Source organism: Ammodytes marinus, assembly GCF_949987685.1.
Source record: "Ammodytes marinus genome assembly, chromosome: 13".
NCBI classification, from domain to species: Eukaryota; Metazoa; Chordata; class Actinopteri; order Uranoscopiformes; family Ammodytidae; genus Ammodytes; species Ammodytes marinus.
In genome coordinates this window covers 10736546-10750515 of record NC_137217.1, presented here as the reverse complement: position 1 = coordinate 10750515, position 13970 = coordinate 10736546, and the positions used below count along the sequence as shown (strand labels likewise).

Here is a 13970-nt window from a genome sequence, read left to right as displayed (position 1 = left end):
CACGCTGATTGGCCAAAATCGTAAATCGTTGGTTCAAATATGTAAATCCGACTACACAGAACTCAGACTTTAGTGCACTTTATCGAATGACTTTTAAAGTCGTATTATATTAACTCTGTAGTTGCACATTTTCAGCCATGCAAATATTTTTCTTACATTTTGTTACTCAATTGTGCAAAATAGTGCTTTAACAAAATCATTAAAGCCCTGTAAATAATGGCTGTTTGGCTAGTAAGAAAAATAATTAAATGTCATTTTGACTAGCAGCAACTGTAATTCAAGATATATATTAATTTCTCTGGTCACAATCTAAATTCTAGATATTAAATTCTTCCAAGTGGAAATTAACAAAAAAAAAAGTAATCTGTAAATTACAACTATCAACTTTTACTATCAACTTCTATTCAATTCAAATGATACACACATTGATACACAGCTCTTAACATACAGGACTGAAAAATAAATTGAGACCGAACAACTTATTTGCATCCAAGTTTATTTTGAAATTCCCTACTCCCCCTGTACAAGAAAAAGAGGACTTTCCACAAAGGCAGCAGTGAACTGTCAGTGATAGTACTTTTCTAGGGAAGGAAAAAAACTTATAATCACAGTGCGTCTTCTTTTCTTCTTTTAAATACTTCTACTGCTGTCATCTTTGGCTGGGTTTCGGCAGACAGCCTTCTGTCAAACCACATTCCTGGGAAGCAAGGTTTAAGCCAATAAGAGCAGGGCTGTGGGCTTTACATTTTACAGTGCCAATGCAGGAATGTTCTGGACTGTATACCTCTTCCTCATTAACACAAAAGAAAAAAAAACAATAAAAATTGAAATAAAAATAACAAGCTGTTTGTGTTCACAACACAAACAAATATTACCGCCTGGGGAGATAGCGACAGTATGTCGAATTTCATAAAATTGTATAGACAAAAAATAAATCTACAAAAATGGAGCTAGGTAAATATTACACAACAGTAAACAGGTTTTAATTTTTTTCCTTTTTTAAACTCTTTTCTGTCAAACCTCTACACAAAACCAAAATTCTTGGTCTTAATGGCTAGCAGGAGTTTCTGTTTGAGTATCTGTTTTGAAGAATAGAGTGGCACGTAGAGACGTGAGATGCAGGTGTTGGCTGTGGGGAGATGCTGGTCGTCTGGAGGCCGGATGGTGATGGAGGGCATCGGCTGGAAGCCCTCCTCGCTGGCGGGCAGAGAAGGGCTTGAGGTCCAGAAGTACACCTGACCAAATTGACAATTAGTACTCACACTTCATAGCAACTGTGAGAAATTATAGAAAAACTGTTTGACAGGCTTTGCACAAAATATATTAATAAATGCATGCATGTTAATACACCTTCAAATGGATTTAGGGGGGTTGATTTTACTTCCATACGTTTCTCCCCATAATTTGTTTCAGTAATTTTATTTTAGCAATCACATGATAAATGTAATGTAGGACAAAGGAGAGAAACAAAGAACCAGCAGAAGAAAGAGGGAGAGAAACAAAACAAAACTGACATTTCACTGACCAACACCTAGTTGCTTTTAATTTCACCAATTTGAATGCACAGCTACAACAACAGCTGAAACCATTATTGTAGCAAGGATATTGTGTAAGGCAGTCGTGCAGAATGTTGCCACTGTAGTGTGACCAGACTTAAAAAGCGTAAAGACCCCATTAGGGGCCCCTCTAAACTAAAGTGGGCTGTACTGACCTCCTAACCAAGACCAACCCGTGACACACATGCAGCCTATTAGCCTCACACTTCTGCAAGCAAGGCTAAAAATAAAAGACATGCAATAAAGTAATAACACATTTTCATTATTCCATAAAAAGCACCAAAACTGTTCAGAGACTTCATCTGCATTGAGGATCTGATTTAGAACGCTCTGTAAATTTTAATCTTTAATTTGAACCTCATGTCATGTACCAACAATGCTAAGCACTGCATTACTGAGAGCCTTTGTGAGTCTCTTTAATTTTTCAAGGAGAATTATGCTGAGAACAGACTTACCAGATCTTGCCTCTCAGTCATGCTCATCTTCTCCACTATGGACCAAAACCAGCGTTTAAACTGCAGCAGTTTGTCTGCATTTTCCCCTGTTGGGTGAAGCACAAGCCTTTGCTTAATATGTTGAAGCAAAATGCATAACAGCACACAGTGATATGACAAAGGCAAACACAGAGCAGAGAGGATGCAGACAGAGCAGCATACCAGACTCATCGTTGAAGGAGGTGAAGCTAATGAGCATCTGGACGTTGACTTCTCCACAGCCATTGACCAGCAGCCTGAAGTCTTCTGCCGTCAGGTCCTCCAGGGCGTTCTTAGGCAGGACATCCAACAGACCCTTCCTCATTGCCTAGGAGACACACAAGCACACGTCACAATGGTCGCATCGGAAAATAAACATTTGTCTGTGTTGCAAAGTCAGTCTGTCACACTTTGTTCACAGCCAATGAAGAGGTAGTTTAAATGGTTTTACTTACATGGAGAGGCTGCTCAGCCACCACCAGCATCCTGTGCTCGGCATACTTCCTCACATACTCGTACACGTTGAGGGGAGTTACTGGCATGTTGACTCCACCAGTCAAAAGCTCCACCTGAACCAGGACAAATACAGCATCATTAAACACTTTGCTTATGGCATAAACATATGCATCATATCTTTCCACTCTTTTTGTGATGTTAAGTGCACCTTATAATATTTGTAGAGTTTGATCAACATATACTCTACATGTGATTCCTAGTATTGAATAATTCTATCATCTTAGATCAAAACATAATAATTCTAAAAAGGCACCTAAAACCAAACGTAAGACTAGAATATGTTTGATAAACCCAACTGTGGGCCCTGCTGCCGTAAAGGACAAAAGTGAAACTGTAACTTTTTGGGTAGCTTTGTAACTTCAGTGTTACAATGAATGTAAATGATTACTCCTTGGTTCTCACTTGTGCCTTTAGCAGGTCACTGCACCCTCACCATTGTAATGCAGTACTAGTTTAATTCTGAAGAATACAAGCTAAGAATTCATTTGTTAGCGATTAGTATTATCATTTAGTGTCACAATGTCAGTGTAGTTCCTTTACCTGTCCGGCCCCTTCCTCTTTGCAGAGGTCAATAGCGAAGGCCAAGTCCATGGCAGCAAACACTGCTTCTGCTTCACCAGCCTGAGAATGGCGGATCAGCTGCCGCAGGCTCTCATACATGACAGGGTCGAAGAATGCAAAGTCATGCCAGTTCACCTGCAGGAACAAACATAACATTTACAACTCCATTATGACAAGCAGCAACATCATGGAGCAGGGTCTTACTGTAGGTGCAAGAACGCAGTTTTAAACACATTGACCTACCTTCCTACCAAGCAGCACTTTGATGACATGTCTGTTCAACGTGATTGGACAGAGTTCATTCTGAAGCAGACACAACCCCAGTATTCTGTAGAGAAAATACAATATTCAATGTAATGTTTCCTACTTTGTTAAATAATTGACATATTTCTCTAAAGAGAACTAACTGAATATAACATCTCTCCTTGTTTGACCAAAAAAAGAAGATGACACATTACCTGCCAATGTTACGGAAGCAGTTGAGCCTGGCTTCAGTGTTCTTGCCGGGCCGAGGGGAGTAGAAGCCTCGTTTGCCCGGCTGGTAGAAGAGAGGCGCGTTATCATCACCGTCATCTGGGTCGTCCAGCTCCATGTCAACCACACTGCGGTTGGAGCCATGACGCTTGCGGTTCTCCTGTTGCTACAACCACACAAAAGAGAGCAAAGGAGGACTGTTAGGTGTTGTAAGGTTGAAAAAAAATCATATTAGGTTGGAGGAAGTAACTGTTAGTTCTAGTGCTGTCAAACGATTAAAATATTTAATCGCATTAATGTCATAGTTAACTCGCGATTAATCACATTTTTATTTATTCTAGCCTGAATGTCCCTTGATTTCTTTTTGTCCCATTATTTTTTCTCATTTTAATGCTCTTATCACACCCATTCTAATTATGATATTTAAGAAGACATACACTGAATTACAATGATGTCTACACCATTGTAATTCAGTGTATTTCTTCCAAAATATCATAATTTGCAATTCAGTGCAAATAACAATATAGACCCCCCCCCCCCACCCTACCCTTGGAACTTCTTTTTTTTATTTAAAAACCAAACCATAAAACAACATAAGGTATATAAAACAAATTAGTATTAAGGCTAAATTAAACTGGTTGTTGTAGGCCTAAATGTTTTGGGAGTCTTTCATCCATGGCTTATTTCAGACTGTGTGGAGTGGACACACTATGCCTGCGTGCAGGTGGTTGCCATGGTGCTGCTGCAGCCGAGGCTTCGTAGCGAAAATTAATGACTGCCGGCTGCCACTAACAGGTTTTGGTGTGCGTGCAGGGTTATAAGTAGGACTTTTGCAAATTACAGGCTTTCTTTTCTGTTCTTTTCCGCGTAGTCCCCGAGTCACACACGGAAGACTCTACTAGTGAAGGTCGCGCAGCTGAGCTAGGAAGTGCTAGATTCCGGTTTCTGCTTAAAAATAAGTCAGAATTGACTTGACGTTTTGCCGTTTTGCCAGTTAAATGATTTTAATGTGAAATTACGCTGTAGGACATGTTCCGTTTGAATTGACAGTAACTAAAGGCCAGGACACACCAGTCCGACTTGTTCCGACTATGCAAAAAATGGAGTCGGCCGTTTCAGGAAGCTCCAGTCTTCCCGTCGCGGCCGAAGAACACACCGAGTCGACTGCTTATTTTCCGTACGCTCTGCGCTTGCGCGGGACGTAATGTCTCCACAACAGCAGGCGGCGCTAATCTGTATTGTGGCCCGAAAAAATACGAAAGCCGGAAATGATGGGACAGCTCTCTAGAGCATAAACATAGATAGAAATACGTATTTATATTTATGGACCATAAGAGCACAATTTTTAGCAGAGAGTGTCGAGCATGGTGTCGAGCAGTCAACAAGGGTTGATGCATGCGAGTACTCTCAAAACGAAACAAACAAACACATTAAAACGATGGCTAGCTGTTGTTAGCTGTTTGTGCTACCCGCCTCACTTCCGGGCTTCACTGATTCGCTAGCCCTCCACCAATCAAATTGCTCCAAATGAAAGACGGTCGGCCGTCGATTGAACATGTTCAATCGGCGGCCGACAGGCTCAAAACAAGCCCGACGACCTCTACGTTGGCCGACGTCACGGCACACACCAAACAGATTCGTCTTTTTTTTTGACGACGGCGATTATCGGGCTGGTGTGTCTTGGCCTTTAAATGCGAGCCATATGTATAGTTTGTGGTGTTTCAGTTCTTCTAACATTACTAGTTGATACAACAGCATGTGAAAAAACCACAACCTTTCCTAGGCCATGACGAGCATTAATCGCGCGATAAAAAAATTGACGCCGTTAAAATGGGTTTGCGTTAACGCCGTTAATAACGCGTTAAACTGACAGCACTAGTTAGTTCATATGCCAAACAAGACCAGATGGTTAACTTTTATTATTAACAAAAGTAACTTCACATTTTGGAACTGTATAAAGTGGAAACAGGGATTTTGAGTTTACTTGTGCTTTTTCTGGAGCCTCCAGCAGACCCAGGTCCAGTATGCTGTCAGCACCATTTTCCCTGGAAGAGATGGACACAGAGGGGTTTCAATTAGTTCATGAAACTTTATGATGCAAGGGAATTCTTCAACTATTTCATTTTGTCGACAGTGTCTTACAGCACTTCTATTGTCCTGTTTTCAAAGTCTTTGTCTCTTGTGTTTCGAGCTGACAATGGGTCACTCGGTTAAGCATCAATATCTGTGTGGCTGATCAGGTTGTGTTACCTTCCATGTGCAATGAGAAGCTCCATGGCCTCCTCCACCCTGGCCCTGAGAGAATCCTCACTAGCCAGCAGCAGCAGCAGCTGGGCAGGTGACAGCTCCAGCAACATGCCTGTGATTTTACTGGCAAACGCCTAAGGAGACAAACATACAGCTGGCCTAAGTACGCTGAAGTAAAACCATCAATTGTTCCAGTTAGACAGACTGGTAGTCATATGTGCACTTATACAGACAAACAGTCAAAGTATGTTTTCTCTCTTTTGAAAATGGATGTGGTTTGATGACAGCAAAGTAAAAGTCATGTGCTCTAGAAAATCAATGGGTTTCTTTGTCCTTCTGTTTAAATGTGCAACGCCAATTTCATACAAATCTGGTAACAGTCAAGTCGATTGATTAATTTTGGTAACACAGACCTTTGACAGAAGCAGAAGATTTCTTACCGGTTGCATTGCATGCACACGTGGGTAGAGCCTTTCACCCAGGGCTTGTCTGTGTGCAGGCAGGGGGTCAGGCTCATCACTGGGGTTTCCCTCTGAAGAAGGCCTGAATGGCCTAGTGTCTATGGACAGCTGCCTCCGTGAGTCCCTGCAGAACACAAGCAGGTTTGTCTCAATCTCACACACAGGAAGTATTCTCGCTTATTGTAAAAGGGGAATAGATAGGTTAATATGGACTTTACCTGTCACGGTCTCTCCGAGATCCTGCTCGAAGACCTCCACTTCTCCTCTCTCTTTCCCGGTCTCTGTTTCTCAAGCGCTGCATGAGATCTACACACACAAATACACAATGAATAGAACAACTTCACCTTTTAGTGTATACTTTAAATGTAAAAATGTGTTGTACTTGTGTGATAACTTCTTTAAGCATCAGTAAGGAGTGTAACAATGAAACAAGTTCATTAATACAGTATAGTTTCTATTTATTGCCATACTTGAATTGTAATCGTGATGACACGTACTGCTGGCCTGCATGCCCTTGCTGACACTCTGAACACAGTCTAGATTGGGCAGCTTGTCGTTGGACAGGAGGGCCAGGGCGATGGCTGTGTAGAAGCTGCGTGCCACGCCGCTGCCCTCGCCCGGCTCATCTTTAAAGGTGACCTTGACCCGGTGCACGGCCATGGGAGTGGTGGTGCAGCGTCTACCAAAGTGTGTGTTGAGCTGACGCATGGTCTGCTGGATGAGCTGGTCCCTGTCCCGGTCCACCTCCAGGGCCAGGTCACGAGACTGCAGGTTCCTCAGCTTCTCCATCTCCCGTCGGAACTTTGATTCCTTCACCTCAAAGCCTCCCAGCTCTGTGAGGATCTGGATAAACCAAAAGACAAAATCATTATGAGCCCGCTGTCTAACATCTAGGCCACCACTACCATTAACTATTTGTGTTGCTTGTCTGCGGGTCTAAACGGCTCTCACAATCAGCTTGATTGTGAGACCAACCCAACACAAACACACCAGTAAATATTGGATTAGACTGCTGAGGTCAGACAGACCTTACTTTAACTCTCTCACACAAGGACACTTTTGAAATACTCACACTATGTTTCAGCCATTTCAAGCCAGGTTTAATTCACAATAGTTCATTCCACAAGTATAAGAATGAAGACTATTGGAATGCCAATAGTATAAAAAATAAAAGAGGGTAGGGGCAATCTCTCGTTGCTTTTTACATAGTTTAAAAAGGAAAATCAGATAAAAATGTACCGATCCAGGCTCAGCTCCGACATCCTCCATAAAGACACGACCAAAGAGCTCCAGTGACAGACGCCAGCGGCCTAGCAGCATGTCGTGTGAGATCATCATCCCCATGAAACTACAGTGAGGCCTGGACAGACACATGAGAAAGGGGGAACAATATTTTATACTGTAATTTCATTTAATTTGGCATATTGTTACTTTATTACAGTTTATTGAAACATTTGAGGTTTTATTCTGGCAGTTTTTTCTTCTGCCCAGTATTACTATTATTAGTCCCATGGTGTGGCATTTTACTGATGCAAGTTCCACATTTTGTTTGTATAAGTTGAAATGTTTCTATGAAACATCACACAAGCACAGATGAGTGTTTTGGTACCTGAATGACGGTAGAGGAGGTCCATCACTCTCGGTGAGGCCGATCTCAGCCAGCAGGCTGCTCTTGAGCTGGGCAGCGAGGTCATGGGGAGAGGGGCCTGGTTTAGAAGCCTCCATCTCCTGATCTGCCAGAGACTGGTTCCCAGTACTGCGCTGGCTAGTTTCCATACTCATCACGTTCTTCAGGTTGGCTGAGTAAGACATCTTAGTGGGCAGGATCTGTTGGGTTCAGAGCAGTTCTTTACTAATGTGAACAGATCTTGAGGTGATGACAGTGCGATGAAGATAGAATGAAAATGACACACAGAACACAGGCTGTGTTCAAATATCCGCACTTGATTTTCAGTGTGAGCAAAAGGACTACCCAAAATATCCATTATTTCTTAATGCTGGATAGTTTTGACAGGCTCTGTATTTTAAAGTGTAGTTACTGTAATGTTTCAATTTTTTTTGTAATGTGTGGATATTAGAAGACAGCTGGCAGCATGTTTGTCCAGTGAAGAGTGGTAGTATACCTGAGAGGGGGAGGGTAGAGAGGAGCCCATGTTTACCTCCAGGCAGTTTCTGTCCATGCTGGACTCAGCCAGGCCTTTAGTTGCCATGTAGGAGGAAGAGTATAAGCTCTGAGAGGGACGACCAAACAGGTCCTCCTTCCTTGCATTAGGCTGTTAGACAAGAAGAAAAATCAGGTTGAAGCAAAGGAATCCATTCAGCCAGTATATAAATATCATGGTAAAAGGTTATGTCAGTTATACTAATAACTGTATGCTGTCTAATGTGTTTGTGTAGTATTCTACTAGCTCTGTGATCTATCACTACAAGTATACACTGCTGGCTACAACTACTCCATAAACCAATGAAAAGACACATAATCTCAAAAACAAACAGTGCGCTGTTAAATGTATGTAGGTTTCAGACTGTGTGTCTTTAATGCTTTCATTTTGACTGAGGAGAGAATGAGCAGTGGTTGAGACCTGCAGGAGGTGGGGCTGGTCTGCCAGGGGAATGGCCTCGGCCAGGGGAACATCAAAGGGGTTGGGAGGGATGCAGCCCAGGAAGGTCATGGAGTCCGAGCGACGGAAGAACGGGTGGTTCTGACCCGTTTCAGCTGGAACCTGGTCCTCGTCCTTGTCCTGCAGAGTTGAACCTGAGGCACAGCAGGAACAAATCAACTGTCAGTATACACATTCAAATGACCAAACAGCTCTTAGATATGTATTACTTATAGACTTTTATTAAATATCACATTTTCTGCCTTACTTTGATTGGTGTCTTCATCGTTCTCATGTTCAGAATCTTCATTGTCCAAACCCAGTTCCAAAATCTCTCGATTCCTGCAAAATAAAAGTTGGATGAATGATACTGTGAAAAAAACCAGTCACATGCAGCTAAAGAAGTGTTGAACGTAAATAATGGTTAATCAAACAGCACAAAGTCCATTGTTCTTGCTATTAATTTCAAAGAAAGACAATATACAAAAGAGTGTGAAAAGTGGGTTGTTCCCGAGAGTGTGTGGTGTAAGCAAATTGTGATATTTCAGTTGTGTAGTGACGCAGATTTCAACTTAAATACAAGAAATGGCCATTTCAAAAAAACTAATGTTTTGTGGGATTTCCTCTTTTTAGATGTAAAGAAACACAATTATGCTGCAGCTGAAGTTTAGCCTCAGTTTTTGAATATAAAAGATAGTATTATCCCTTTTTAACTTCATGTACCTCTTTCTGTCCATCTGTGTAGTGTCCAAAGTGGTCTGCTGGTTCATGGCCTTAATCCAATAGATAAGAGCCTGGAAAACATACGCCACGTGTTTCAGAGAGCACACGTCCAGCACAGGAAGCACATCAGAGTGCTCATCGTTATGGGAACGCATCAGTGATAAGGCGTAGTTCAGGAAGTCGCCCCGTGCGGACATCATGCCCTGGCGAGCTGTTAGCAACGTCGCTGCTCTCCTGAAACAAATACACAACACAAAACAAGTTAGTACATTTCACACATATGGAACTTCTAATGTCGACCAAATTATTTTTTGAATTCCTAAATGTTTCCTGTAGTTGTCTCAGGTCTTCTTGTTAGATTGTGTGTACCAACAACTCCCAAGACTAATATTAAAAAAGGTGGAGTCAGCGATCCTCGAGTACACTTTGTCAAAATCAGTGAATATCAGTTTACAGAGCCTGGGCTTTGTATTAACTCTGGATTTTTTCCCCCAGCGTGCACACACACAGTACGGACAGGTAGCCTATTGTGACATTCATTTTTATTTTATTTTTCTTAAGTGATTTGATTTTGACAACAAGCATTTTCCAGAATGACTTACTCCATCTTAAACGTATGTGAAAAGAAGAATTGCAAAAGTTGTATTATTGAATGTATTTGATTTTTTACCTTCGTCCTTCCAGTGTGCGGAGGCTGGCCTCCTCGCGAGCTGTCATGCGTTCCCGGCGGGCAGAGTGCTGCGAGGCGTGGAGAGGGTGACTGGGGTGACCCGGGTCTCCGGCTGAGGACAGGGCTGAGCCGTAGCGCAACTGAGCCTCAGTGGAATCCATGATGGACACCATCCAGTTCCAGGTGGGAATCAGCTTTTCTTCAACGTAGTTCTGGTACAACACGGGACAAACATTTCACTGTGATTTCTTATTTTCCAGAAGACACAGGGATCTTTTGGAACAATATTTTGATATCTCTCTGAATCTCCTGTTTCACAATTACTGCCAGTTTCATTTGTTATTAGTCATTCAGAACAGTTGAAACGTGTCTCTTCAAGATGTGTGGCCAGAAAAGTAATGGTTAACCCTAAACAGGAGCCTACATAAGCTTGTGTCACATTTAAATGTGTTGCAAAGTGTAGTTTTACAAAGCAGTTTCTGGATTCTAATGCATCTGGGAGGGGAAACAGACTTGTATACAGATGTCGAAGTAGGCTAATGGGAAAGCACCGTGTATAAGATAGGATGGCTTCTTAGGGGTGCAACATGCAGTACCATAAATGAGAACACACAGATACAATTAACCAGTTAAGATGCAATGAAATGGTGGTGATGATAAATGACCTGGAAACAGTCTGATGATTACCTTTGTTTTCTCTACATTTTTGCGGTTTGTTCAGTGACCATTTAAAAAATCCCAAACAATTTTTAAAAAAATGATATTGTATATCCTAAATGTATACTTGAGAATGGCTGCATCTCTATTGTGATCATCACACGGTGGCAGTGTCTCTTACCTGCAGGCTGACTGCATCCTGGTAGGTGAGCTTGACAGCAGCGGGGTACTGGGAGTAGACCACGTGGTTGTACTTTGGAATGAGGCTCATGAGGTCAGAGATCTGCCTGATGACGATGCTGTAGGCCCGGGCCAGGCTGCTGGCTGAGGTCAGGTAGCTGCTGGAGTTACTGGCCTCCAGAGCGGCCGCCGCGGCAGCAGCACTGGAGCTGATAGCACTGGAGCGACGCAGGTTGGTAGGGTCAATGTATATCAGGCCTGTGGAGCTCGCTGTGAACAAGACAAAAGGAGAATTAATATACATAGTTTTTGTGAAAGCCATCGGGGGCCGTATTCAGAAAACATCTTAAGGCTAAGAGTAGCTCCTGACTTGTTGATTTAGGAGTAACTCTTAAAAATAAGGGGCGTGTCACTCCTGATTTTAGGACTTGTGTATTTCACAAGAATTTTTAGCGCTAGACTAGCTCCTAAATCCATGAGAAGGCAAGAGTAAACTCATCCGTGGCCTAATATTTAAGTCCCGTTTTTAAAATATATTTTTTATAAATTAGTAATACATTTTTACATTGATACCAAGAAATTCATATCAGTAAAATTAAAGAGAACATTTCTTTTATATTTAGGTGTTCCATGTAGACAAAGCAGACGAAGCTCCACTGACCAGCTGGTGTAGAGGAGCTGGAGGGAGCACTTCCAGTGGCCCTCTGGCTGGGTGTGTTTCTAACGGCCCACTGCATGGAGCGAGGAGCCTGGGCTGCACTGTTGGCGTGTGAAGCGCTGGTGGTTCTTTCCAGAGGCTCGTCCATTAGGAAGGTCTCCTGGTCCACGTCGTCGCTCTGACTGCTGCTGCTGTCTGAGTCGCTGGAGTCATTGGACTGGGAGTCATCCTCTGAGAAGAAGGCAGGGACACTGCTGGCACCTTCACAGAGGAGGAGGATGAAGAAGAAAAAAACAGAAAGGAGATGTTTAATGGCGTGTTAATCTCACCCTGTCTTTTCTGTTGTCTTTCACATCAGATTTATCCAGGCAGAAGTGCGGGTTAGTGAGTCACACCACTACAAGGCCAAACAACACTTTGACAAAAATGACAGTGAAAAACACTGAGGATCCAAATTAAGACAACAGCTGCACACTGTTGATCGCCTTGTGCTGAATAACATGTGACTTAAAAAGGTGCAGTCAGCGATTCGGGAGAATGCTTGCTGATAAAATCACTGTCAAAATCAGTGACTATCTCCTCATGATCCACTACCTGTCTGTACTGTGCGTGAGCTGAAAATAAAATCTGGTGTTAATACACAGCCATAGGGTTCTGTAAACTTGTGTGTAGAAAAAGGGGGCCCATCGTAGTAACAGGCCAGTTTACAGAGCCTAGGCTGTATATTAACACTGGATTTTATTTTTCAACGCACACACAGTGTTTACAGGTAGCGGATCGTGATCAGTGATTCAGTCACAAAACATTTTTTTTAAAGAAAATCGACAACGAGCATCCTCCAGAATAACTGACGGCACCTTTAATTTTTCTGCATTTCTTAAGGGTTATTAGAAATTACATTCGAGGAAAGAACAGCAATGGTTTTTGTACTGAAGATGCAGAGTGAGAATACCAACATCATCATTAATAAGAAATAGAGCAAGGATAATATAACACCACACCATCTGGAAAAGGTACACGTTATTAGTGTGTTATTTGGGTGAAAGAACAACAAGACTACACTTGTGATGATGATGGACAGGATTGGTTAAAAAATGAGCCATTGGTAAACGTGATGTGAGCGAAAGGGACGGACTCAAGGAACTCTCAGCAGGAAACTGGGTATGCACTTTGCATATTCACTCTTGCCCTGACATTTGTATATTATGCATTGAAGTAAAGAGGAGCTCATACCAAAAATAGGAAATGCCAAGGACACCCTACTGCCTGCAAATGAAATACATCGGGTATTCAGCCAGGGACCATTTTATCTGCTGTGTCATTAGCTCTCCAAACATAGAACCCCACAAAGGCTGACTGTTGAGCACTAATGATTTTGTGAGGGCCTGAATTAGTTTGTAATTCGAGAGAGAAATACACCACAGCGCAGCAAAACAAATGCAATATGTCTTTAGTAAGCAGTTGGAGCCTTACAAACATTTGGAAAAAATACAAAAGGAGGTCAATAAGACAAGGGAGCACGTTTCCACACAGAAAAAGGGAACAGTACTAAGAATTTGAGGAGAATGTATTATGAGAGGGGATTTAAAAAGAAAATCGAAGGTTGATCCTTAACTCATAACAGCTGTTGACCAACCTGCTTCAGATCCAGCGGTTGCTGCCGTGACGACGCTCCTGCGGCCGCTGGCATTGTCCTGGTTGCTGTGGTTACTTTCACTGTCGCTCTCTGTTTCTGCTGCAGCCAGCAGATCCAACTCCATGTCACTTCCTAAAAGCGGATACAAAGAGACGCATGACTTAACGGATCCTACTCATTATCACAGAGAAATTAGGAACCATTTCATTGTTATTAATTCCCTTTCATTCCTGTAAACAGGAGTGTCTGTCTCACCGTCTTCATCATGTTCATCATGCTGCCCTTCTGCCTCAGCATTCTCCTCTCCCGGTTCCTCTTGGTCGTCATGATGGTCTTCTTCACCTGCTACACCCTCTACAACTTCAACCTAACAGACAAACACAGCAGATCCTTTGAGAAAAGACATTTTGATTGAAGTCTGGCGCGCAGTGGCGTTCTTTCTCTTTATTAAATGTAATGGCTGGCTACTTTGTGTCCCGCTGCTATGATGTCACGATAGTTGCATAGCTGCTGCAGCCAGCGCCATTCAACGACTCTGACCCATAGACTGTATATACT

The 13970-nt window shown here is 42.4% G+C and overlaps 1 protein-coding gene across 13 annotated transcripts in view; it reads right to left on the bottom strand.

The window, feature by feature from the left end:
* Positions 1 to 491: 491 nt before the first annotated feature.
* The window catches only part of ubr5 (ubiquitin protein ligase E3 component n-recognin 5), a 33937-nt gene continuing 20458 nt past the window's right edge, over positions 492 to 13970 (bottom strand). For 5 of the 13 annotated variants that reach the window (XM_080039418.1, XM_080039424.1, XM_080039423.1 and 2 more), the window contains exons 36-58: positions 13668 to 13779; positions 13392 to 13544; positions 11780 to 12037; positions 11120 to 11388; positions 10282 to 10493; positions 9612 to 9845; positions 9157 to 9230; positions 8871 to 9043; positions 8412 to 8561; positions 7898 to 8115; positions 7528 to 7648; positions 6759 to 7131; positions 6507 to 6594; positions 6268 to 6412; positions 5831 to 5961; positions 5565 to 5625; positions 3565 to 3746; positions 3350 to 3434; positions 3086 to 3241; positions 2485 to 2598; positions 2213 to 2357; positions 2012 to 2097; positions 492 to 1235 (exon numbers count right to left, since the gene is read on the bottom strand). In XM_080039418.1, the coding sequence (XP_079895544.1) occupies positions 1023 to 1235; positions 2012 to 2097; positions 2213 to 2357; positions 2485 to 2598; positions 3086 to 3241; positions 3350 to 3434; positions 3565 to 3746; positions 5565 to 5625; positions 5831 to 5961; positions 6268 to 6412; positions 6507 to 6594; positions 6759 to 7131; positions 7528 to 7648; positions 7898 to 8115; positions 8412 to 8561; positions 8871 to 9043; positions 9157 to 9230; positions 9612 to 9845; positions 10282 to 10493; positions 11120 to 11388; positions 11780 to 12037; positions 13392 to 13544; positions 13668 to 13779 (3753 nt within the window). In that variant the 3' untranslated portion in view covers positions 492 to 1022. The remainder of the gene's footprint in view (positions 1236 to 2011; positions 2098 to 2212; positions 2358 to 2484; positions 2599 to 3085; positions 3242 to 3349; positions 3435 to 3564; positions 3747 to 5564; positions 5626 to 5830; positions 5962 to 6267; positions 6413 to 6506; positions 6595 to 6758; positions 7132 to 7527; positions 7649 to 7897; positions 8116 to 8411; positions 8562 to 8870; positions 9044 to 9156; positions 9231 to 9611; positions 9846 to 10281; positions 10494 to 11119; positions 11389 to 11779; positions 12038 to 13391; positions 13545 to 13667; positions 13780 to 13970) is intronic. The other 8 variants (XM_080039427.1, XM_080039430.1, XM_080039428.1 and 5 more) reach the window with 3 other exon arrangements.